Consider the following 26939-nt stretch of genomic DNA (forward strand, 5'->3'; position numbering starts at 1 on the left):
AACAACTGGAGAAAACATTTGGCCTAGCATTTCCCAGCCATTAAAGCAAAAGACCACCTGGCCTTTTTGGAAAAAAACAAAAACATATGCTGTCTTGCAGGCCACTACATGAAGATTAGGAAGGGATGATTAAATTCTCAGCACTTGCCCAAAGAAAACAAAAATAATAATTTTATTGTTATAATTAAAACCCTCTAATTAAGGGCCAAAAATAATCAGGATCCTATTCCAGTAGAAGTATTTACACAACCATGCAATGAACGGGACTGGGAAACTGTTTCAGATGAAAGACAACCCAGACCCAATGACTTAGAGTAGCAATACACCAAGTAGCAATGTGCAGCAGGCAGCACTGGCTTGCAGCAGGTAACTACAGCCTCATGCATCCAGCCTGTCCTTACCTCCTCAGCCAGCGTCAAGGTCTTTGAATGGCAAACGGTTACCGTTGCATGATTCCAGAGCAGCAGGTCATGCATGGGAGCACCAACGATCTTACTGCGGCCAACCACTACAGCTCTTTTCCCTGCAACCTGGATGCCTGCATCACAGAAAGTTAGGAGAAAGTAAAAATAGGTCAGTGTGCATCCTAGTACGAGTTAACTCAAATGGGTCTGGAGTCTTTTGGTCAGTTTAAGTCTGGCTACTATTTTTCTTCTGGGCTGTGTGTGATAGGAAACTGGAGTTGGGAGGGAGGAAGGAAGGACCATTTTAAAACTAGTTCTTTTACTATCTGAAAAGGCAGAGATGAAATGTGGCATCTCAAAAAGAGTTTCAATGTGAAGCACAGCCTTGCAATGTGCATAATTTCTCCTCTTATTGAAGACTACTGCAGTAATGAATAATGGATGGCAACCTCCTTACCTGTCTGCCTGATAAGTTCCATGCATCCTTTCGGTGTACAGGGAATAAAGCAGTCTCCAAGGTCACCTCTAGAGAGTTTCCCAGCATTGATGCTACTTAGGCTGTATTTTGAAAGAATAAAGGCCAAGTAAGACTCTCAGCCTCATGATCACCATTTGAAAGAAAAAAAAGAAGTTTCTTTCTGGAGTAGCTGTCATGCTCTCCAGGGGTGAAGTCAGTTTACCCATCTACATCCTTCTCAGGTGCAACAGCATTGGTTATTTTTTCTGTATTGATGGGTTTATCAGAGTCAAGTGGCAGCTGCACTATAAAGCCATGAACAGCAGGGTCTCCATTCAAAGAGGCAATGCACTTGAGGACCTACAACAAGTAAAGACCAAAAACCTAATGGCCGTTAAGCTGAAATATGACTGATGCAAAGGAAAAAGCACAATCCTATCTGGATTAGCAGACACACACAGTATGTTTAGTTTTTCCACCCAAGAGTATAAATGACTCACATTTTTTTTTTTAGAAAGATACCTGTTAAAGTCTCTAAATTTTACATTGTAGTGGTTTAGTTTTCTTTTAAAAATAAAATAATCTCAGCAGGTTCCAGGTTTTTTTTCATGAGTTAATATTTATGGACAAGCAGTCTTTTTTTATAAGATGAGAGGGCAAATATAAGTTTACCTCTTGAGCTCAAAATCAAAATTATGTATTTTTTCATTATTGGCTGTACTACTTACATCAGCTTCTGTTGCTGTGTTTGGCAGTTTTATGTGATTGGCACTGATCCCAATCTGCAAATGAGAATACCAACAAATGATCTGATTTCTGAATTGATCTGGCTATTCTCTCAGTCCAGCCCAGCCACAGCTACATTCTGTCATGTTTCCCAGGTCTATCTCCTGTTCCTGTGGCTACAGTCCTATTATTTGGAAATACCATCAATGAAAGAGAAGAAAAAAGATGAGTGCTTCGCCTGCTTAGGTTGGTCCATACTTCAGCTGTCCTATTCACCTTCTGACATGAACAACGTCATCTGGGCTTGACAGCATACTGCCTTGAAATGCCAGCAGAGAAGATGCCAGCTATCACCTAGGGAAACAGAGACTCATCTACGTTCTCGGCCCTGCTGTAGCACGCAGTGTACCACTCAGTGACAGATGCAAGGGAACTGCAGGTACAAGACATTCAGGGAAGATAAGTGCATGGCCACAGAAAGGAAAGACAGAGCATCAGCACTTCAGACACACATAATCTAGGAGATGATCACACAAAAAGTGGTACCAACCCACACTGTTGTTACAGGAGTACCCCACTTGGCTAAGTGTCAGGTTACACACCTATACTACTTCCTTATAACAAGGAATTCAGGCCAACATTGGTTTCTCCAATAAAAGCAAAGCTTAGACAAAACTATTTGATTTGCATCTGTTTTTTCATACTCAGATTTGACCTACTGTAGGAGGGTAAAAAGAAATATTAAGAGTTTGGGCATTACCTCAGCAGCAGCCTTCAGCTTCATATTAATGTAGAGGTTTGAATCATCCCGATTTCCAACCTAAGGTTGAAAAGACAGTTGAGTCACACTGCAGTGTAGAGACCCAGTCACCCACTGAGATGGGCTTAACTCTTAGCTTCCTTGACTTCCTTTGAGTTACACCAAGGAGACAGAGGTATTCTTGAATAACTGTAAAACACACTGATAGAGGCTATAAGTAGCTGGAATTAACAGGAAAAGTGTCCTTTCAAGTAAGAGGCAGCTAAAGACAAGTTGTCTGATCTCCTGCATAAACACTATTTACACCTGTTGAAAAACCTTAGAAACACAGTGGTCTCCAAAACAGAAAATACTGCCTGCTATCTCATCCGAGAAAGTTAAACCTCTAGCTAATTAACATGATCAGCAGGTGCTGATAACATCCAATTAACTGATTAAGGCTTTCAGAAAAGTTGGGCCTCTTTGATACCCAGGAATCTTAATTTTATGCACATACGTATGCCCTGATGGAGAGATTTATTCCACTGCTGTTTTGTACCTTGAGAATTTTCCTGCCAAAAAAACCCCCAGCAAAACAAGAACAAAGCGGTGCACAGAGAAAGCAGCAAGTGGAACAAATGCCTGTAGTTTTTGGCAGTACTGGGTGACTACAGTACAATTGTATTTCAGAAGACTACCTGCAACATCCAGTATGTTCTGTTAAAGGTAATACTCCTTGTAACCTTAAGAAAATGAGGGACAAATAAGGAAAAGCTGATAAGCACCCCGTTCCCTGGTACTTGGGAGCTATCCCTGGTTCTCACCAGATTACAGGCTGCAGGGGTGACTGCATTACCTGATCACCCAGCATACATTAGCTCTTCTTCCCAAGGGTTAGACAAAGGGGCTGTCTCCCCTTTAAAGTCTGCTGGGTTTAGGAAAAGGTATACCTCATACAGGGCAGAAAAGAAGAAAGAGAGCAGGCATCAGATGTCAGCAAACAGACAACATATATTCTGCAAAAGAGGACATTACTGACTACAAGACAAAAAATAAAGATTAACCGATCTACTCTTTGAGCTCAGAGGACACCAGATACCTCCCAAGAAAAGTGCACATATTGTGTGGGGTGCTATATATCAGAAACAGCTAACTGTCCTGACTTAACTGAAAAATAGACAGCTGAGCATATCAGTATTAGGAGATGAACTCCAAGCCCAGACCATTTGCTGGTTTACAAAAGTGTCAGAGAGCCAAAGAGCAAACAGGTTGTAAAGGACTCTGAGACAACCCAGGATTGAAAAGAACACAGGCCAACCAAGAAAAAACTCCAATAACACTAGAAGACAGCAGTTTTTGAAGACAGTTTACAAGGTCAGCAGTTCAGCAGCTTCCATCAAAGTACTCCTTACTAGATTTTAAATAAAACACCTTCCTCCTTCCTTCTAAACACCTGAAGACAAGCCTTCTGTAGAGATAATCTTCTTAAAGCTAATGGAAAAGAAAACCAGAAAAAAACCAAACCACAAACAAATTTGTTCCTGGCATTGAAGAGGAGCATGGTCTTTGTATACTATAGTGGTCTCAGCACTGGAATCCAGAGATGGGAAGAGCTCTTCAGGAGCCCAAAATACTGAATAAGAACAGAAGCCACTTCTGTAAGCAGCCACGTTCAGTCCATCAATCCTTTGTGGCCACACAGTTCCTTCCTGCTACATGACACTTGCTACTGTTAGTCACCTTCTGATCTAAGCACAAAGAGTTTCCATTTTTTTATAGCTGCAAGGAAAGAACCCCCACCACTTTAATTCTGCCAAACACAGGCCAAAACCCTGTACTTATGAGTCCTTTTCTCCTCCCCAAGAGTTTCTGTGTAGACTCTAGCACTTACTTACACTTCTGACAGACATCAAATTTAGCAATGGGATTTTCTTCCATTCCCTGCACTCAAAGTGTTCTTGGCCAAAGGTGGTTTCGGTTGCTTTTTTGTTTTTTTTCCCTTGCCTCTCCACGTTCTGACATAACTGCAGACCAAATCCCTTAATAAACACCCCATTTCAAAGATTTCTGGTACAAATACATCTCTGAAAGCTGACAGGCTTTGGGCTCACACAAATGCAGAGACTTGGAATACAGTCTACAAGCACTGCTTCCTCTTAAAAGGCAAGAAGCCTATTCACCATTTCACAAACATAACGCTCAGAGAACTGCAAGGGTCTGATGAAAGAAAAAAAAAAAAAATCAACCCCAAAATGTTTCTGCGCCCAGGTACTTGGGGAAAAGACATCACAGAACTGTGTTACCATCTCACAGGGAACTCTGCTATTCTGTGCCTTATAACATGTTACCATTTGCACATCAGCTTTGATGAAGCTCATCAGCTGTGTACTTACCATTGCAAAGCAATACAGATTTTCTATAGTTGGCATTAAAGAAAACGATACCTGCAAAATTGCAAGTCCTGGTCTGAATCCTGGAAATTTCTCTTTCATCTCAACAACTTGCTGCTTCAGTCTCTCTCTCACTTCTCTGAAGATGGAAAAAAAAGACAACAAAGTAGAAGTTAACCAAGGGCCTGAATTCTCATACAGTGATAAGTCAGGAGTTGAAAAGATGACAGATGGGCAGACTGGCAAGCACATACTTATACCTTGAGTACACAGGTCCCAGCAATCTCCAGATAAGATTAATGTCCATAAACCACTAAGACACTTTGGAAGTTTCATTCAACCTTTTTTTTTTTTTTTTTTTTTTTTAAAGTCCACATTGTGCTTCTTCACCCTCCTGTTCACAGTCTCATAAGATACAAGGGTAAAAAAAAAAGTACAAAATTTGGCATGGAAACTCCTGGGATTTCAAACTCCCTACTCTAAAGCAAAGCCTCTTTCCACATATGCCATACCAAATCTACCTGTCTTCCACAGGCACCAGTCAATACGGTCACACATGCTGTCCTGGTAAAGGATAATGAACCTACAATGGTAAAACCCTGGAAAATTGCTAAACAAACAGGAGGTACCCAAAGATATACCCCATCTACAGTTGGTCATTACTATATGTTTCTATTTCCTGCCTGCTTGGCCTAACCCAGGCTGGGTAGGCTGCAGTCCTACACTCGCCTTCCTGCCTCCAGTCTGTTTCTGTGCTTGCCAACACGTATGCAAGAAAATGCCCCCAGTCCCAGATTCCAAACAAGGCAAAGATTTCTCCATGGGAGCAGGAAGGAGAGTGGGAGGTGGACAGAGGTGAAGCAGTGAGGAAAATTAGCTAAACCCTGGTACACAGCTCAGATCAACTCTTCAGTGAAGACAACTTTAAGGATACAATTATTAAAATGAATCTTTGAAACGGAGGCATGACAGGATTCACTTATTAGTTAATCTAGCCCAGTTGTGAACTCAGTATGAGTTTACTGTGCAATGTTTTAGAGATAACGAGTAGCCGTCACTGATAAATTAGCCATAGACAGCTCAAAAGCCACTGTCACCATCCTCCCCAGCCTTGCAACCCCCTCTAATTTCTCCATCACTGTCTGGCCTCACATGCATGATCCTTCACCAGGGAAGGTGGTGAGGAAGAGGTCCTGGTGCCAGGCCCAACATACTCTTTCAAATTTGAAATTCTGCCAAAAGCCTGGGTGCAGCCCCAGCACCACTGCTCTGTCTCCTCACCAGAGGCATTCGGGATTCAGAGAGAAGAACTGGCCATTCATGCCCATCTGATGGGCATCTTCCCTCCATGGAAGAAGGCTGTGGCACTTCACTGCACGTGTAGGGGATACTCACTCAAGAGGCAAAAGCCAGGTAAGCAAACCTCACAGGACACTAGAGGCTTGACAGGTCTGTCCTCCTCCATGTGATCTCCAGCCTGTGTCCCACCCACTATTCTGAAAGAGATGAGAAGATGCTACTATCACGTTTAGCAAATCTGCCCTGGTCCAAACGCCTTACCGTTTAAAACACAGATGGCCTCCTTGTGCTCATCTACCCTCAAATCAGTATCACAAGGTCTGCTACTTCCCGAGTGGAACCAGACTTCCCAAGACTGGAGGAGGTGCTGTTGGTGCCAGTTCATTAAAAATTCAAACAGCAAGGGTATGAGGACAGAGTAAGTAGCTGATGCCAGCTGGGAGGCTGCAATTCCTGCCATATAGGGAAATTCAGGATGACAGCCGGTGATGCCAACTCTACCCTGCAACTATGAGCTCCAAATCAGAAATGCCAGAGGCAAGAAGAAAGGGAAAAGGAAGCAGCACATGGCTCTGCTGCAACTCAGCAGCTCTGATCCCAGAGGACAGTTGTAGCTGGCCCAGCCAGAAGCAGCCCTGAGGCTGTTCTAAGTCCCATCTTGGGGAATCACACAGCCTCCTGCTCCATCCCAAATCATGCATCTCTCCTGGTGCCCCCTGAATCACATGGTCAGAGCTCTGCTGCACCTGAAGAGCAGGTTCAGAGTATTTATAGGTGTTTGCATCTGGCCAAGCTGTTCAAAGTCTCTTAACAAGCTTCGGTTAAATAAGTTGTTTGCAATTTTATTTAAGAAATAGTAGTTCCTAGGCTTCCTTTAGCTATTACCTCTGTAAAAGTCTTGACGCAAAGTCTGGCCTGCTATGACACTGTTTTCTGGACTCATCAGCCTTGTCCTAGCAATTCTTCATGCCGAAGTGACAAAAGTTCATCTGCTGCGTAGCAAAATCACCAACTGCCTCTCCTTTCACTCCAGCTGTAAGCCCCTAGAGAAGGCACCAAATCTACTGCTGCAGACACAACAGGACCCGAGCTCACGAGCAGCCCGTAACAACAACACAGTGATCTCAAGAAGCGTCACCACTGTGCATGACCTCTGAGCGGGTGCTGCAGGCCAGCTCTTTGAGGGAGCTATTTCTGAGAACAGCCTCCAGTGTTCCGGTAAGAAAAGCACAGCACTAGTTTGTGGCTAGCAAACAAAAAGAAATGCAAACAAACGTATCATAATTTATGATGCAGTAAAGCCCTCCGAAGGGACAGTGAACTGGAAAGGGTCTCAGCTCTGGGTTCTACTTTTAATCCAGTCTTCTCAATGGAGGAGAAACAAGCCCACCCAAGGGTCTATTTTTCCTCTGTGAGGCAGAGCTGTGGCATGCTTTCACCCCCAGCAGCCATGACTGTTCACATATTACGATGCTGTCATTTTCTGTAATTAGGCACTAGCTCACTTCCCCTTCAGTTACTGAAGAAAGGTAGCATGCACAAACACATAAAGTGGTGCTGCCAGAGCTGATTTGCTTTAGGAGCCTTGAATCAAGAAATCACTTCTTAGACAGCCACCTAGTGTTATGTACCACTGCTCTCTAGTTACCACAAAAGCCACAGGTGCAAAGGTTTGAGAGAAAATTAAGGAAAAAAAAAAAAATCCTTGTTTTATCTCTGCAGACTTACAAAATAATCTTCGAAGCTAGCAGCTATTTAGTGATACAGTTTGCAAAATCCTATTGGGGACATCAGGTCTTCACAAAGATAAAAGTTCATGTTGATAAATGAACAACATTTTTATTTGCCGTATGAAAACACTTTGAAGTCTTCAAACATAAATTTGCAATTGTCCATGGCTGTTCCTCCAAAAGCCTCCCCTCTGACGCTAAGATCCCTCCTGTGCCCACATGCTCTTCCACAAACAAACTCACACTGCAAACAAGGGTCCAGGGTCCACACAGGTTAAGGACAGCACACAGCTCTAAGCACACAGTGCAAAAGCCACCTCCAAACATTAAAAAAAACCTGCTAGCCTTTCTTTCTCTAGACTGCAACAGTGGCTGAATTTAAATTAAGTGAATTTCTCAGAACAGCAAAGGACAAACCACACTCCTCCAGCTCTGCTGTAAATGGAGAGAGATGCACAGCTCCCATGCTAGTGCCTCCTCAGGCAGACCCCACCACTACCCCTATGTGATTATATACACGCAACGGCTGGGGTGGCTGTGGTGCGAGCATACATATCACCATCCTGAAGATGACCTCAGGCTGTGTTTCTGTCCCTTCTCTGGGTAATAGGGCCCTGGGCCTATGTGAATATTGCCAAATGTATGACCTGGCAAACACCTCCTTCAGAGACAATGATGCTCTAGAAGAGGTCTGCCCCCAAAGAGGAGGGTTTGGCCTCGCTGCCTGGATCACAGATCTCCCAAAAGTTTCAGAAACATGCAACAGAAGTGCTCTTGCTGCAGCCCTCCAGAAATGGCTGTATAAGGCTCATGGTCCTCCCCAGGTCCTGCACCATCTTGGTCAGGGCTGTGGTCCCTGTAGCCATTCCTCCTTAGAGCATGCAGCACTGACACTGCTCACTTTCTGTTGCCCCCATGAGAAGAAAAGAAACAAAACTGGAGAAGGGGAAGCTTGTCTCTCCACACTGCAAACCTCCACGGCACCATGTCCCAGCTAGCAGGACAACTGCTTTATCTTCAAATACTGTGAAGAGGCTGCAAGCAAGCGTGCCACAGAACATCCTACTGGCACCCCAAAGAAGAGACAGAAAGGAGTCTCTCCTGGGGAGAGTCACAGGCTGGCTGTCCCAATGGAGTGGCACTGGAACGGGAACTGCCTTGGGAAAGTCTATCTGAATGCTGCTGGTAATTTGACTGATGGTTCCAGTTGATGGAAGACACTGTTTAGAGAACAGAGCTGGAATCTGTTCATAAGTCTCCTGCCATACCACTGCATGATCCTGGCACACTGTCATTATCTCATAGGGGAATTACTTGCTTCTTTCTACCACTTCCACACTCCCACAGTTTTTAACCACTCTTTCAGTTGAGTCAGCTCAAATGCTTGTCCGAGCACTCTTGAGGCCAGATAAATACATGAAGATACTTTTGCTTTTTCATAGGCTTTTTTGTCGTGTCCAGAATGCTAGTCCAATGAGGGCCACAAAATGGCTGAGCTGAAGAAGCAATCATTGTAGGGGATGGGATAGGCAGCATTTGAGGAACATCTCAAATGTGGCTGGCTGCCAAGAGAACAAGAGAGTTTAAGTTTCACATAAAGCTGAGTCTTTAAAATTTACACAGAAGAGTTTGCCCCAAACATGAGTTAAAATACCATGAACTGTCATGACCAGCTTCCCATGCTGCAACATCAGTCACACCAATCAGGTCTGCATCCCAAAACCGGTACCACATACAACACCCAACTATCAGGTGATTTAATCAGAGGAAAATGTAAGAGGAACAGATAAGGACTCAATCCACCTTTGTGGGGCTGCAAGCACTCCAGACAATACTCTAGGCTACATCTACAATGGTCTGTCTTCACAAAGAGTGATATCGAGATTTTCTTTCTTCCACAAAGGGGACATGGCAGCCCCCTACAGGTTCTTTCCCTTAGGACTCCCCCTTTCCATGTAACCTGGTGCCAATGCGCACAGATGACAGCACTGTGGCCCTGCTGTCCACCAGACAATGTTTTCTCCTAGCTTGTAACCTCTTTGGAGCAGAGTCCCATTTTTTTCATTCTGTGTCTGTATAGCACCTAACACAAGGGGTTCTTGCTCATATTTGGGCCTGCTTGGTGGTGCTGAGCAGTACTGGACCACAGAGTTCACTTTCTAGCTGTAAGCTAGCTTTATCTCCTCATCAAGTTTTCCTTAATTGTAGAGACAAGGAAGGGCTCTCTCAAAGTATTTATTCTCTTTACATGTTTCACAAAAATAAGAATGCCACTATCTACCTGATTTTTGTTTAAATAACTGACATGACTCTGAATTAGGTATTTTTTTCACCTCCCTTTGGCGAAGGGGTGCTTGGTGGCAGGAGAATAAAGTTTACAAAACTTAGGAGTTTTGATTTAAAACACTCACAGAAACTCAAAATTATGTAGCTGTAACACTGCTTGATTGATTCACCTCACCAGTTAATATTTGACTTACAGACAAACAGTTTTCTCAATTAAAGGATAAAACAACAAAAAAAGCCCCCTGAAAGATAGTAACTGAAAAGACTGCAATTGAGTCAAGTCAGAAACTCTCCCTTTCTACAACAGGCAATTCAGTTGAAAATTCCTAGAAAAAACACATGCCTATCACTGCTTCTGCTGCCAGACTCTTGGCCTGGGGGCAGACTCTGGACAAGGAGAATCCTCTGGACCAGCACTTCTCTAGAGGATCTGGAAGAAAGGGACAGGTATCTGCAGGGCGGAGAGCCCATTTCCTTCTACCTCCTTCAAGTACTCCGCTAGGAAAAAGCAGAACTATGTAAGGCCTATTCCTGTAGAGCACACGATGGGTTTGCTATACTGGACATAAATACAGCAGAAATAAACCAACTGAAGGAGGGCAGCTGTACAGCTGCAATTATGTTTCCATTTCGTGTTGTCTTCAGGTCAAGATTTGAGGCCTTTGGAAAATGGGCTTCAGCCAAACACCTTGGAGATGTGCTGGAAACTAAGCAATCCTTTCTCCTATATGTGTCTATTAAAAGCTTATGCGTCTTCCCAGGTATTTGCACAACATCACAAAGGTCCTCATCTCTGAAAACAGCTGCCGATGTAATACAGAAAACAAACAGAAACAAAAAAAATGCCACCACTGTATCTATAAACTGAAAGAAATAAACAAAATATGCACTGCAAAGGAACCTCGAAGTTTTAAGGTGAATGCTCAGAATTCCTCCAAAACACATTCACTGTACTCAAGCTAGCATCCTTTGAGATTTCTAGTCACTCTAAAATTGCAATAAACATATAGCTTGAAAGGATCTACTACACCTTAGGGGCACTTTCTATGCCAGAAAAAGGAAGCCTGCAGTAGGCAGATGACCAAGTACCACCAGCACTACATATATGGCATGCAGAGTGTGCTGGCTTCAGGACTGCCAAAAGCATAAGGTGTAGTGAAGCACACAAGACTGAGAGACTGCAATACGTAAGTGGTACTGGCCCAAAAATTACCGGGTAAAAAATATGTGAGGAGCCTTTCGTCATGGATATTGAAATTCAAGACACATTAGGCCTACTTTTCAGAAATGCTCCACTGTCAGTTGGCTGTAGATGCGTCATATGCAGCAGTACCTAACATCAGGTCTAACAACTTTTCAGAGATTTCTTTAGACCATTTCAAATTTACACTTTCTGTCCAAATCCCCTGGTTATAGAGAGAAGGTACAGAACGAACCTACCTAACCAAACCCCATTTGCACAGAGTATCACAACAAAGCATTACCCTTTGCTAAACACTGCATTTTCCTAGGGTTAGTGACATTTGTTTAGCTTTCTTGCCAGATGTGCATGTATAGTAGAAGTAGGAAAAATAAGCAAACTAAAAAGATACAACGCAGGGTCACCTATACTCAGGGCTTGCCAGCTGAGTAAAAGCTGAAAAGCAGAAGGAAGCCTTTTCTTTTAGGGTCTGACAAACCTTTCAAAGAGCTGGACTCCTATGAGCATTCATCATGACATTATCCAATACATGGATTAATTTATTTTGCTTTAAAAAGGGATGACCAATGCCTGTACAGTATGAACACAGAGACCGTACCCAAAGCACAGACAGGTTCCCAACTCCTGCTCGTAAAGCATCCCAAGAGCACCGCATAACTACACAAAAACTGTAAGTCAGCTGGCCACTTCACACCTGCCTGGGCGCTTATCTCAGCGCAAAGATGCTGAGCGAGCGATCACAAGCCGCTCTGCAGGGCTGATGCTGGACGCAGCCACCGAGACCCAAAGCAGACGCACCACTGGGTTTCTGGGGGGCAATGCAGCCACGACAGCACTTTAGGTTCTCCTCAAGAGCTTTAATACCACCTTCATTTAATAACTGTTTCCAGTCAGTAAGACGTAAGCTTTGAATGCAACGTAGTGAAAAAGCTTTAGGGTGTCTTCAAACCTGCTTCGTCCCGGCAGAGCCAGAGCAAAGGCCACCACAGCCCCATTCTCCCGGCCAGCCGGGCTCGGTCCCCCGGGGCACCCCCAGCCCGCCAGCCGCACCGGTTTCGTTCCCGACTGCGGCTCCCCACAGACTTTCCCCGCCCGAGGCAAACCCCCGCGCTGTCCTGCGCAGCGCCGGGCGCACGGCGGGAAGGAAGAGCGAGCGGGCGGGCGGCCGGCCCGCCCCGGGTTACGTACGCGGAGACTATCTTGCCGCTGAGGATCTCGGCGGGCGCCATGTCGAGGGCGGGGAGGCAGCGGCCGAGCGCGGCAGTGACTCCCAAAGCGTCTGCGGGACGGGTTGCCCCCACGGCTGCCCCACTCCGCGCCTCACGTGCCCCCAAACTTTCGGCGGCCGCCGGCCCCACCGCGCAAGCGCTGCCCCCCGCCCCGCCCCGGAGGAGGGAGGAGAGGGGCACCGATGGGCGGCCGTCGGCTCCCCTCACGGGGGCGGCCTGGGGGCGGCGGCGCGGTGTCCCCTGCCTTGCCCCTCCCGCCGCCGTGAGGCGCCCAGAGCCCGGCCGGCGCTGAGGGGAGTGGGGCTGAGCGGCGCTGCGAAATGGCCGCCGAAAGGTCGCAGAGGCGCCGCTGCCGGCCCCGGCCCTTCCCGGCGCCCTGCTCTGCGGAGAAGGGGCCTGGGCGGCAGGGTCGGCTGCAGGCGCCGGGAGGGAAGGGCGAAAGCTGCCCTCGGAGCTGGGGGCTGAGGGGTGCGCGGCGGCGGGACGCTGCCCGCGCTCCTGGCGGTGGGCTCTGCACCGCGAATTACTAGCTGTGTCTCTGTGTTTCCTGTCCTGGGGTCATGCTGTGATACTCCTCAGTCGTTACGCAAAGAGTGATTCTTGTTCTTTAGGATTTCAACACATTGGTCCAGCTTAAAGCCACCAAACCAGTGGCTAGCCAGTGTATAAAGAGGGCAATGAAGAGGAGGGTGGGATTGTGGCCTAAAGTTCATAGGAGTTGGCAGGAGTGAGAAAAAGGTTCCTAACCGTCACCTTCAAGGGGTATACTTGAAGCAGGTAGTCCAGTTAGAACTGATGAAGGTGTAGATTCCTGTCAGGCAGCTGCTCAGATCCATGCGGTCCTCTGTGTGTGCTGTTACTTACGTGAACAAGACTTTTCCTTACTCTGCAGGCCAGCGCAGACGTTTTAGGACCTTGCAGAGAAAGTCAGCTTTCAGTGGTTTTCTCACATACAGCAAATAAGTGATGGGTCCAGCCAACGCTGGAGATGGGAAAAGCAGTTAAATGTCGCCAAGGCAGACGTACTCAGGGCAGATAATGCCATGACCCAGAGAAGTTAAGGAACTCATCAGTTTTTCCTGCTGATATCTAGCACGTGGTTAGAGAACAGGTCCACAATTCAATAAACCGATGATAAAAAGATCAGGGACAGGGAACTGGCAAGTTGGGGTTGATGATGGGGTAGACCCACAGCGCTAGGTTGCTGTTGGGGAGTAGTAGCACGTTCCTGTGTCTGCGGTAAAGCAGACCTCGTACTGTTTTGGGATCTAGCCACATCTGCCACGTGTGGTAGCAGTGCAGCAAAGAAACAGGATAACACCACTGCAAATTAACAAGCTATGGAGAATAGGGGTTGGATGCTACAACAGCAGTGTTCCTGCTGAGAATCTGAGACTTAAAAGGCCTGTGTGAAGTGCTTTCACGTAGAGTTTTGCTTTACATAGAATGCAGAGGTTTGGAAAAAGAAAGTGCCTGCTCCAAAGAGTTTGCTAAGAAAGCATTCAATCCTGCTAGTCCATAATGTAATCAGCTCACAAAGGGATTTGGGGAATTGTCAGATTTTGAGAAGGGAGAAGTGTAGGCCTTGCAGCTTCTGCCTAGGGCACAAAACTATGCGCGAGGAAATACGTGGGCCCTTCTGTTTCAGAAGCCTTAAGGTTGCTTCTCTGGTGTGCTAGGAGGGCAGTATAAACAATACATAGTTTGAAACTTCCCTGAGGATAACGCTTTTCTTTGTGTTTCCTTTCATAGCCTAACAAGCGTTGCCTTTTCTGCTTTTTCTACTCAGAGGAGAGCTTCCTACCTCAAATGGTTAAACCACCTTAAGTTAACAACATGTTGTAATTGTAGGATTAAAGGTCAGAAATTTCTCTTTAAAAGTGACTTGGAAAAGAGGGAAAACTCTGCCTTTTGGGGCTTTTATATGCTAAATAAAAAAAGCTAGAAAGAACTTCTTTTTCTCTTCTTTCATTATGTGTTCCTTGTATTTCCTGGAATGTTCCAACAGGCAGTTGCAGTATTATACAATCAAAACTGAGATTATTCAATTAACTGAGAGAAGGGATTTTTCTAGGCTGCTTAAAATTCTGTGTCTTGTTTGTTTCTTCTGTTGCCTTTATCTGAGGCCTGAATGAACTCTTGGGGGGGAAAAAACCAAACTGCGTTTTTAAAAATGCAGAAGACGGACTCCTTCAGTTAAAGACGGGGTAAACTCTTCAGAAACAGCTTTTACCAAAAAAAGATTTGACACGAGACGATAATGTAAAAATACCAGGCAGTAAAAGAAAAAAGAAGAAAGTCACCTTCTTTAAAAATATTCAGATGACCTTATTTGCAGAGTGAGCAGAAGAAGCTAGTACCATCAGGAGCTGTGGATTCCTACCCACAGTTGCTAACTTCCACGATTTGCATGTGTGTGTGAGCATTAACGTCACTTGCTGCTTTTCATAATGCCCCAGCTCCTGAAAAAAAGATGTCTCATGATGACAGATAAAACATTGAAAATGACCTGAATTTATTGTAGAGTCTAAAAAATAGGAAAGGAAATAAAAATAATTCCAAACAACTTCTTCTATTATCTCATTATTTTTGAGCCAGATTCTCATTTTTGGGGAGGGACAGACTCATGAATTTTAAATGTTTATGCCAGAAAATCAGACTAGCTAACCTCGTTTTATCGTAGCAGGAAGTTCTTTTGTATTTCTAACTTGTGTCATGTGGCAGTCAAGTACTAAAGCTGAGATTGTTCCTCAGAAGTTGCGTGTGTCATGCCTTTATGTAAGAACATGTTCTTTAACTCTTACTGTTAATTGTCACCCTGAGGTCAAAATACTGGAAATGGGGTGGAAAAGGAACAGAAAAGGGATTATTTGATGAGAAATGGCTGAACAGACCCTTCTGCTCAGTTCATATCAGAGCCAAATCCAGCCCCGAAACACAGTGAAAAAGTTAAAGCTTCTATTCACATACAGGAAATCTCAGAGAAACACAGTGGCAGAGGAGACAAACATTGTGAAAATGTTTACAAAGTTGACAGCAATGATCAATGTTTTATGCTTTCAGTACAATTCTTTTGACCATATTAATGCAAAAGAATGAGAGAAAAACTAATGCCATGGTAATAGACAGCTCTGAGTATAGTCCGTTTTGTACCAAAGCAGACTTATTTTCTAATGGCTGTTAGGATGAAGGATAAAAACAGTTCCTTCCGGATAGGCTGAAGCCTCAGAGTAAGAGCGACGTCTCTGCTCTGAGTGTTGCCCCAGAACAGTTGTTCTGCCTCACTCACCTCCCTGCCAGGCATCCCTGGGTTTGATTTGGCAACTCCCACAGTTTGATTGTTTACCTTTGCATCCACCCCCTCTTACCCAACATGTCAAAAGTCATGGAGGTTGCTCTTCAAAAAAAGCCATGAAGGCTGTAAAATGCATGCCAGAAAGACTTTGTGTTACTGATGAACTAACAGCTATGCTTCTGAAGGCACAGGGCCCCAGAAGCTGCGATTTGTTTTGAGAAACTGACCCTGAATCAGCAAACTAAGGAAGAACATTAGGCTTTGCTTCACCTATTAAGTGGGACAGTTAGGATAGCACATTGTCTCCAGTAAAGGAGGAGGAACAGAAAAGTTAGATTAGTTTCATAAACCTTGGTCAGAAAAGAGATTTTGAGAAATCCTGTTTGCAGGAGCACACCAGAAAAACAGTATTAGACTTTGATTCTTCAAATGCTTACAGGGAACCTTTCCTGCTTAGAGATGCGCCACTGAACAAAGCACGATTGGTTAAATGAGTGATGTTACTCTAGAATGTACCTTATCTACCATGATGGAGAACACAACTTTGTAACGGGACAACAGTGACACATTTAAATACCTGCTGTTGGTCAACTCTCCCTTTGATCAGAAGATGACTGAACTTTGACATAAGGCTTGAGGTTGACCTCAATGTACATGCTTTGAAATAGCCCTTACAGCTAAGCTGTGTTAATGTGATAGATAGCACAACCTAACATTTGTTCCATCATAAAGTGTTTCCTGAGTGTAGTTATCCCCTTATCTGTTTAGCTATCTCATGAGCCCCGTCCATTTTAGACATGTCACGGAAATAATAAGTTGGTGATGCAGCCAGCTGTTGGACAGGCACTACAAAAGTAGCTGTCCTGGGTTAAGATGGTATTTGCTCTCTGGCCTTCTCCTCAGGGTTCCTGGTCCAATGTCTGAACTAGCAGAACAGGGACTTGGAGTGCTCCTCATCCACTTCAGTGCAAAGGCAGACAGATCAATCAAATCACTTCCAAGAGCAGTTTTAACTACAATGAACTGATTTTCTATAAAGCCAGTGAAGAGTACTTTCTTTGTAGGTTTTTCTGGCAGGGGGGTAAAGCTGGTTGTGTCCAACAGAGGCCTCCAAAGTGCTTTTCTGACCTCCGTCTCAGGCTTGTCATTCACTTGCCTACCATGCAGGGGTTTTGTATTGACCATAGTTTATCTGTCACTCTAAAGACAGCAACAACCAGCTCAGACTACCTCCAAACTTCCATTTGCATTACTATGCCAGTGACACAAATTTGTACATACTTGAGTGCATTTTCCATTGGCTGCTTTTCTTGTTGCTCTTTTAGCTAACTTCCTTTAGATACGTCACATTACCCTTGCACAGAAATCTTCCAACGCCTCTCATTGACCTCTTAGGGATCCTGCAGAAGAAAGATGTCTTGTTAACACTTTGAAGGATTTTGTGTCACACTTGATTCCACTGAGAACAGTGCCAGAGTGCTTGATAAATACGGGCCCTAGGTTGTCCTGACTCTTTCATGTTAAGAGATAATTCAGAGCAAAGAAACCATTGTCTAAGTAGTCATCTCTTTCACATAATAACCATTCCTAATACTTCTACAGCATGTTGTGGCACTCCCTGCAATAAACAACAGCCTAATTCACTATCCCAGCCTGCTTGTGAGTAATGTATTACCACATTTTCCAGATAAGGTAACTGAGAAAGAAGGATTGAATGATTGCCTAAAGCAAAATATAAACACAGGCAATGGAGTTGTGATTAACTAGCTTGTAATTTCCAACTCCTCCTTATTAGAGAATAATTAAATATTTGGCTAATAATTTGTAGTTAATGGCTTGTGGCTACATAGGACTTTCCTCCTTTTTTTCCAACTGCTGAATTTCACTAGAAGATTATGGAAAATATAGTTCCAATATTTTCTGTAGAAATACTTGTTACACCAATTCCACCTTTCTAACTGTGTAGGGAGTTGCACGCACTGACAGAGGCAGAGGTAGGCAGGGAGAAAGGTGAGTTTCAGGGCAGCAGGTAGGAGGATGTCCAGAAGACAATCTTTCAATTGCAGTTTAATCTGTACAGCCTCTCATAACTCTCCCAGCCCAAGCAAGAACATCCCTGGCAGAGCAAGATTGCATAGCTAGTTCTATGCCATCTCTGCAAGAACCTTCACAGGGTGCTCTCTCAACAAAGCAAATCCTGTTCTTGCAGTGTCCTGCAGAGACAGGAGGAGGGTGAACAGATCCTGTGAAGTCTATGGTAGGGGAAGTCCAAGGCTGATGTAAAACCAGCTTTCCTGCAGACCATAATTCCAGCAAGTTGGGTATTTGGAGATAAAAACAGGTAAATGGAGTTTTGCACTTCAGACTTGGGTGATACAGTCTTTATGCGTGTCTTAATATCCAGTTTGAAACACTGAGCGGTGTTTGATGATGTATGCACACAGTTCATAATATGAAGCAGGCTTAAGAAATTGTACCTTCAATGTGCTTTTACTTATAGCATTCCTGATTCCAATATGTGTCCTTCCTTCTATGTAATTGCCTCTAGATCATAGGACTGTCTATACCAAATCAGACAAAAGGTTGTCCCAGCTCAGGGTCATGGCTCTAATGGTGGCCAGCTGCAGATGTGTAAGGAAGACTATTAGGAACAGGGCAAACAGATGATATTCCTGGTCTCCAACCATTTACAGCTGAAAGAATTTCTAAGACAAACAGGTTAATGGAAGTGGGGGAGAAATAGGGTAAAATTAGGGACAAACAGAACAGTTTGAAGCCCCATGCCTGCTGTTCTCAGAGGTTCATGAGACACAGATAATTTCCTTATGATATAAAATATATAGGATGTCTCAATTTTTCTCAACACGCAGCATCTTTTGTGTGCTTACCCTTTTGCATAACAGCTCTTGGCCATGGGAGTCTTGGTTAGTTTCAATGGAAACAGTATTGATAAGGTACCTTCGCATGCTGTAGTGAATGATTTTTTCCCTTATTTGGTATGTGCGTATTTTTTTCTGTCTCTGGAATATGGATATATTTGCCCACTGTGCTTCATTATCTCCCTGTTGGGGTTGTTCATAATTAGACTTTAATTTCTTAGCATTAAAAATAAAAATCCATATTTATTTCCCATTGCCCAGATTTGATGACTGCTGTTTGTAATTAGAAAGGAACACTAAATTGAAGGAGGAAGAGCCCTAACTTAACTGCTCTGGAAAAGCAGAACTTTGTGTGATGTGCTGTTCATACGAGCACATGCACACAAATATATGAAACAAAAAGATTTTCCTTTCCTTAAAGGTCTCCTAATTTAAGTATTTGGAGCTGAGTTTCAGCTTCTTGTGAGCACGGCTTGAAAGGAATTAAAAAGTGGTGAAGCACAGACTATTCAAGTATCTCATTCTTTTTCACTCTGAACAGTATGAACATAAGTAAGCTCACTGTAAGCTTTTTCCAGATTCATTTATATATGTGCCTATATATTTGTGCATGTATTTCCCAGTTTATATGCCTTATATTACAAACCTTTGTATCCCAAAAGTTTGTCAGCTTCTAGTTAGAGCGATCACATTTCTGTCCTTTCCTTTTTAGCCTAAGAGCTGTGTGATTTGTCTGGTATTTAAAACAAGAACCGCTACATTTATAAATGAGACAGAGCCTGGCGGAGGCACCAGATTCAGAGACATATTGCTAACGTTTGCCCTGAAGCTGTGGAGTGTGTCCATTCCCGCATCCTCAGCTGCATCTGAGAAGAACAGCAGTAAATTAACCTTGCAAGTCTGCAGAGCTCTAGTGTCTGTCCTGCACATCTCTGGGTGAAAGATTTCTCAAAAGAACAGCAAGGCTTGCTCATGTCTACTACTGCAAACTCCCTCTGAGCTTTCCAATTCATAAACCAGCTTGAGATCTGATTAGAAAGTCTGTGCCATGAAATGGGCTGTCCTTTGCTGCTATCTCCGAGAGCTTTAAATAATCCTAGCAGGGCAGTGTAACGTTTTGTCCTATGGCCTGTGTCAGCTGTAGCTGGCAAAAAGCACATTAAGGGCTCTTCTGGTCCCCTCCAGCCATCACTTTGAAGCTAAGCATTTTGACATCTCTAGCCTGTGCACCCTGGTGCAGTTGCTGTGCTTGCACATGGAATAGTTTTGCTCTGGAGACCCACTGCAGAGCAAACCATGATAAGCCTGTGCTTAGAAACTGGGCCTAGGGAAGAGAGAGTGGCTGATGCTTGCCTGGGCTACAAGAAGATTCAGAGCCTATAGACTTAGTGTGGAACAAGAATATGGTGAGCTCGGTAGGGGGAAGTCTGCTTGGCCTGTGATTCCTCTTTATGGCCTAGAAGCCTGGAGAAGAAAGTGAATAATCCTTCCAAGAGGAGCTGTGCCAAGCTTGTGCCCACCATAGCAGTGTAGGACTGGCAGGCAGATTCTAAAGGAGACTGAGTCCCGATACTAGGCATACAGGATCAGCCAAGAAGATAGTGTAGCAATGAGTCAACAAGACAGACAACAGATTTGGCCCTAAGGCCTTTCCTGCAGTATAACATTGACACTGTGTAGCGTAGGCATTGACCCTGTGGACGTTCGTGGTGAGATGTCAGTATAGGACAAGATAAGCAGTATGGTCTGAGCTGATGCCACAGGAACACATTTGGAGCCTGAGTCTTCCTTCCATTTTCCTTTGAGGATTCAGCAACATTCCTGGAGCTTTGTGAAAGGATCTGGTGAATGGGGCAAATAATTTTCCCTCTTTATGGACAGTTTTTTATTCCCAGAACTTCTTACTTTCTGTAATTTTTACCAGTTACAGGATGATGAAGGTTTTGTGCTACAGGCAGTCCATGTGGCTTTCAGAGGAATGCTGAGGAGCTGCTTTCCCAGCTGTCCTGGGATCTGAAGAGGGGTGCCTTGACATTTTAAGCAGGAACATTTTCACACAGGACTCCATGGCAATTTGGATTTTTTCTTTAAAAAAATCTGATTTTGAGACAGCATACATGGTGTCCTTCACTCAGGAAGGTGCCCTTCACTCAGGCATCACAAGCACGAGTGCTCATGACAGAGAAGCGTTATGGCTTCACATGAGGGGTGATTTCTAAAGCCTGAACAGTTGTCTTGTATTCACTGATTGGGAAATAGAGTGACACATAGGAAAATAAATAAGCGAATTTCTTTTTCAAAGAGAAGAGTGTAACAGTTTTGTAGCATTTATATTGATCAGTATTCAACTGTCTTCACCTATTCCAGGGAGCAGAGAGGTTCAGCTATCACCAGCTTACACACAGGCAGAGAGGAGGAACAATGTTTTGCTTGGGTTCACCACCTCACTTTATGCTTTCAATCTGTTACCTGATGTTGGTGATCGAAAGAGTCTGAACTCCATGTACCACAAATATATGTATCAATGATGGCATGTATACACACAGACTTGTTCCTGGAACTAGGAGAACCCTGAGTATAAAGGAAATAGTTTATGGAAAATCAGTAAGTGTCGATTCCTGGTATACTTTCAGGTGACACTGTGCCTTTTAAAGCAGGTATAAAACAAAGTGCTTGATGACATACAAATATAAGCCTGTTCCCAAATTTGCTTATTAACACTTTCTCATAAGAGGACATTTCCTGGTTGAAATATTCAGATTAATGGCAAGTTTATGGCAGTTTAACTTGAAATGTGCTTACTAGGTAGTGTTTCTGTACAGAGGAGATGCACAAAGCATGCTGAGACTTAGGGCTCTGAAGAAAATTTCTTTTTCTTTAGCTCAGCTTTGGAAAAAATTAATCTACCAGAGAGCTGCACACAGCCTGCACCCATAGTGATGCTGAGTGCCCCAAAGTGGCTTTGAATTCAAAGGATCAGGCCTTGAGGATGGAGAGAAAGAAAAGCTTTTGCTGTTCCACCCATCTGTTGCCTGTGGCCCTGCCGTGGGGTAGTTTGTGCCCCCATTTCACCTTCCCAGGTGTGTCTGCCATGTTGTTCCATCTCTTGCTTTCTGTGGAGGTACACAGCTCTGCAGGAAGAAGAGGAGTATCCCAGAATGTGTTGGATGGGACAGAGGTGGTTGTGGTTTTGTTGTTTGTGTAGGAATACTTCTCTTGTTTGGGAAAGCACTTCTTAATATGTTTCTGGCCAAAATCCCTTTCAAGTAATTCTTGCTCAGCTGGATACCAGTGCTATTGAAATCAGTGAGGTTGTTTCTAGGCCTGTTGGTTCAGGAAATTTGTGTGTCAGCCATATCTACATCCCTTTACCAGTGGATTTCTCTTCAGGTGTGACGTTGTTGTTCATCATCACTGACATTAGCAACATTAATGGCATTTTTAAGAATGAAAAGGATAAAAAATAATTGGTTATCCTATAAAGAGAAACCACTGTCCTCATCCAGGCTGATGCCTTAGATTTTGTTGGAAAAAGGATGCTGTCAATGGCCTTATTAACATAAATATTTTAACTGATTTTATAGAGAGAATTTTTATTTGCACCAGTAACAGAGTTAAGCCTTTTAATCTCAGAATATGCAACTGTGCTACTGCTGTACATCAGGGCTGGATTACTGGGTGTAGGGGAAAGCTGTCTGCACACCTGGGAGCAGCCTCTCCTCTCCTGTGGCGTTGGTGTCTCCCACAGCTGCAGCTAGAGAACCATAAATTCAAACAAAAAATTACTCTATGCTGGAATTGAATTGACCAATCTGTCAATAATCTAAGGTGCTAGTAACATGGGAAAGGATATATTTTGGGTGCTTCCAAATTCTACATTTGCTGTGTCCTTTTCAGTTGATGTAGGCTAGATGCCAGTGCCACCTTGCTGAAGCTTTCCCCTTCACTTCAAGGCACCATTTTGTAGTGGGCTTGTCTTCGCCTGGAAGAGAATACCCAGACAGAGGCACTCGTGATCCAGTTGTACAAACCAGATCTTTCTTTAGTTTTAACACCACCAACGTCTCTCCCAGATAGACCTTGTTGGAAAACTGAACTGAAGTAAGATACACGGTTTCTGAAGATGAAACAGTGGGGTCTGGCATGGTGCACAGGCAGGTGTCATGGCCGCCACTGAGAGGAAAGGAGGAGTGGTGGGCTCTGAGGTCAGCCTCCCAGGGGGGACAGCTGTTGGTGTGGCTGCTGAAATGAAAACCACAATGTGGTAGGTAGTATAGATTCTCTTGCTGCACATGGGGAAGCTCTGGGGTGGAACAGGGGTGTGAATCCTGAAAGGTCCCAGGTCTGTGTGGTTGCATGCATGAGTCTGGGCATGGGGAGCTGCATGTACATCTGCATTGCCCTTGGCTCATATCTCAGCAGCTCCTTCCCCACCTTACTGCACCCTGTGTGAAGTATTTCACAATTACCTTTTAAATGTAACAACTGATGCTGGTAGCTCTTAGTGTAATGTTTATTATATCTTACTTAAGTGGGATTGTTACAAGGGGAAGAACATCCATGTTATTAGCTAAATTAGCTAAAATTGCTTACAAACACAAACATACACTCACACTTTCCTATAGTCTCTGTGAAGTACCATTTTCAATTGCCCCAGCGCTGCTCAGTGAGCAGGAAAAGCAGTTGGGATATGGAGCTTGGCTTTTGTCCTGGCTGTTTCCTGCCAGTACCTTTCTTACAGATTATGCAGGCTTAGACTCGGAAGATTTACATCATGTTATAACAGAGGGCTTCTATGAAGGAGCTTGGCCAATTTGTCTGCTTGCCATTGGCTATACAACATCCCTTGAAGATCCTGGGAAGTAGGGGATGGAGGAGTCTGGTGGGCAGCTGGTGCCCTGCCAAACCACACTGCGGGGTAGATGTGGCAGAGCCTGTGCTGAGCATCTGGATGAGCTCAGGCTTTCCTTCTAACTGTCCCAGATCTCACTATGACATAAATATGTGCTTCTGAGCTTGGATTTGTAGCCAGGCAGCTTGACTGCAAGATGAATTTGGGCTTAAAACTTGAACAAGCCGACTTGCTTAGAGTGAGTCAACAGCAGTACACAGGTCCATACCAAACCTCCCAGCTCATGGTCTCTTGTACTAATCACTGCAGACATTGCACACCCAGTCAGGGAAAAGGTACCCTGTGTGACTCTGTCCATTATTGTACTCATGGCAGCAAGATTTCCTGCAGACACACCAACTTTCTATGTTTGTGCAATGGGATGCAGTCAAATGTATGTATGCAATCTCTAACTGCTGACATCTGGTGGATCAGTGTTCTCAATGGGCAGAGCCCATGGGTTCAAGGCATTAGGATGAGGGCCCCTCCTTCCTATCCATGTACATAATTGCTTGCACTTCTGTCTAGCTTATTTCAGACCTCCACAGCTTGAGCTCCAGATAATTGTGTAAAACTGGCATAACAAATACGTTTAAAATTTCTTTATAGTAATTTTTGGATTGGAAGAACAAAAAGGCTGGGGGCAAATGGCCACTCTTGGTGTCCAACTTTGTTGCATCTTTGGAGCCAAGGAAGTTGTGATGGGGGAAGAAAGAAGAAAATTCGTACAAGGTGGGAGACATTTGGAGAAAGTACTTTCTGCAGTGACACTTTAAAATGGAACGAAGGGAAAAAAAAGGTATTTTTCCTCAGCTTTTGGGCTGCATTATGCTAGTTCTTGCAAAAGGTGACACTAATGAGGACATGCTCTTCTGTTGACTCAGTGATGAGTGTACTCTGGGTTAATGGAAGATGTGAGGACAATTTGCTCTAATAACTGCCACCTTTGGCATTGGGCTTTCTTTAATCTAAAGTTTAAGGTGTTCAGAGCCTTGTTAGCTGGAGTACTTTCCAGGTTTTCATGGGAACAGATCTCCCAGCTACCTACTGCATGCCCCTTCATTAGTCAGAATGCTTCAGGGTGGAAGGACAAACATGAACATGAACCAGTATCCTGTTTCTACAGTGCTCCCTATAACTATGCAATTGGTAAAGTCTGAAGGGGAGTGCCTTCATGTGTGAAGAAATTAGAAAATGTGGGCATAGTTCAAGTGTCCATGCCTCCCTGATACTTTCTAAGGAAGACAGGGTGAGCTCTGGTGCTCTTACTTCTTATGCAGATTTTGCTGTTACACATTAGGAATTTGATCGCATTGGTGGTCCCTTCAGAAACAGTCTATTCCCAGAAGCATTGATTGAGAATATCTGACACATTTCTGTCATAATCTCTTTGCAACAGTGGTTCCTGACCTTATTTTAGCAGGCTTTGCTAATGCCTTCTTCTCAGCCCTGGCCTCGGGGTCCAGTTGTTCTCTCTGCTGTTGTGCCAATAGTTGAGGCTGGAAGGGAGCTCTTGAGAACATTTGGTCAAACCGCTCTACTCAAGCACATTCAGCTAGATCGGCTTGCCCAGGCCTGTGTTCAGTTGGGTTTTGAAGGTCTCCAAGGATGCAGAGTCCATAACCTCCCTGAGCAACCTATTCCAGTGTTCAGCCACCCTCACATCTCCCTTATAATTGCTGATTTTTCCCCTTGTCTTAGCTATTGCCTCCTTGAACCACTTCCTTATGCTTCACTGTGCACTCTGTGCTCTATCCATCTTTAACACTTGGACATCTCCCTGCTGAGGCCCACCTTATATTTAGGAAGCAGTGAGCCAAACCAGAACAGCTGGTAATACCACCACAGGACAATATTCCTAGAAAGCTTTTCTTCTTGGCACTACTTGAATGTGTGCTTGGACCAGTCAAGAAACCATAACTTGTTTTATAAACCAAGAGCTTTGCCTACCAACTGAGAATAACTTCTGTGCTTTTTCAGCCACAGGCAATCTTCTCAAATTCTTAAATACTTAAATTCAGTAGATGCCCTGAATGTCATCAAGGCAAAAAGACACCTGAAGCTTGCAAGTCCTTAAACAGCGGAAAGCCTTTCTGAGTCAGCCTTACAAAGATGAATGAGCAGGTTTTTAGTACATAAAAAGGACAATATAACTTTTTATCAGCTGCTTCTTGTAAAACTTCATACTCTTTCAGCACTGTATTTTAAGAAGTCCAGAGCATTCTTTTGTTTTCTTTTGTGGGCTTTGTTACAGCAAGGTCGCTATCAGCAAGGAAAGAGGCTAAAATCAACCGAGCCTGATTACTTTTTAATCTAGAATTTACCGAAGACTTTATGCACTCACGTTAAGTGTCCAGTGAGAGCTAACATTTCCAATGGGAGGAAGAGGGATTTTCCTGAAGCTACAGTCATAAAACACTACTCATTAAAGTGCTGGAGTCATAAAATTATGTTCCATACCCCAGAATTAGTAAATCTCAGATAGTTCTTTATGGCAGGATTAAGAAGCGAACAAATAGAGAGTTGAGTGATATGAAGAGTACACATACTGAAATCCATACTTGGGCAGACCCATTCAAACTGGATCTGCCCAAGATAACAGGCTAAAAAGTCCCTTGTTTGGTTTAGGGTGCCACAGTGCTATGGCACCCCATATAGGGTCCTGGTGTAGTGCTGTTCCTGCTGTGCTGTTGCAATGGTATAAACTATGTGAAATCCCAGCCCACTGAAGTCAATGGGTATCTTGCCATTTGTTCTATGTCAGTGACTTCTGTATCACAGGTGATGCAATATCCATGGTACAGTGATACAAACGTCACAATGTAGGTGCTTGACCCTGTGGCAAAAAAAAGCAAACAAACAGTAACTGTAGCAGCCAGCCAAGGCAAATAAAGAATTGGAGGAGGACAAGTTGCTCAGGATTTTTTTTTTACTTTTACAAAGTGTTCTGGATACACACAGAATTTCTATTCTTGTTGTTAATTTGCTCTGAAGAAGAATTAGTCAATGTTTGTTAGACGGTGAGAAATATTTTGGCCGTAGCAGAAGTCCAAAGTAAATGCTCCGTACACAGCAAGAGTAGAAATCAGTGCTTCTTTCCTCAGTGCTGTGGAAATACGAATTTCACAAAGAACTTCTTTAATATTACTCTGTGAGGTCTAGGTTGGGTTATCTGTGTCCATAGGCATGCTGTTCCCTATGGGCTGAGCCCTCTGAAAGCCAAGGGGCCAGCCAAAAGCAATCCCTTCAGATGTGTTTTTAGAGTTTCTGAATATGGTCCTGACTCTGAACCAGGTCTGGCAGATACCGCATCCGGTAATGGTGGAGGCGAGCCCGAGATGAAAATCTGCACAGAGCAGAAGGGACATTTTAAGCTGCATGTAATAAATGTCAGAAGCTCCCTCTCTCAGTGC

At 44.0% G+C, this 26939-nt stretch overlaps 1 protein-coding gene across 1 annotated transcript in view; it reads right to left on the reverse strand.

Moving 5' to 3' along the window:
• The window catches only part of MTHFD1 (methylenetetrahydrofolate dehydrogenase, cyclohydrolase and formyltetrahydrofolate synthetase 1), a 42382-nt gene extending 29808 nt beyond the window's left edge, over positions 1–12574 (reverse strand). Inside the window, exons 1-7 of the mRNA XM_052783407.1 lie at positions 12421–12574; positions 4771–4855; positions 2348–2407; positions 1590–1643; positions 1085–1221; positions 862–962; positions 402–538 (exon numbers count right to left, since the gene is read on the reverse strand). Of these exons, the coding sequence (XP_052639367.1) occupies positions 402–538; positions 862–962; positions 1085–1221; positions 1590–1643; positions 2348–2407; positions 4771–4855; positions 12421–12461 (615 nt within the window). The 5' untranslated portion in view covers positions 12462–12574. The remainder of the gene's footprint in view (positions 1–401; positions 539–861; positions 963–1084; positions 1222–1589; positions 1644–2347; positions 2408–4770; positions 4856–12420) is intronic.
• Positions 12575–26939: the final 14365 nt, after the last annotated feature.

This window comes from Harpia harpyja, chromosome 3, assembly GCF_026419915.1.
Source record: "Harpia harpyja isolate bHarHar1 chromosome 3, bHarHar1 primary haplotype, whole genome shotgun sequence".
Lineage (NCBI taxonomy): Eukaryota > Metazoa > Chordata > Aves > Accipitriformes > Accipitridae > Harpia > Harpia harpyja.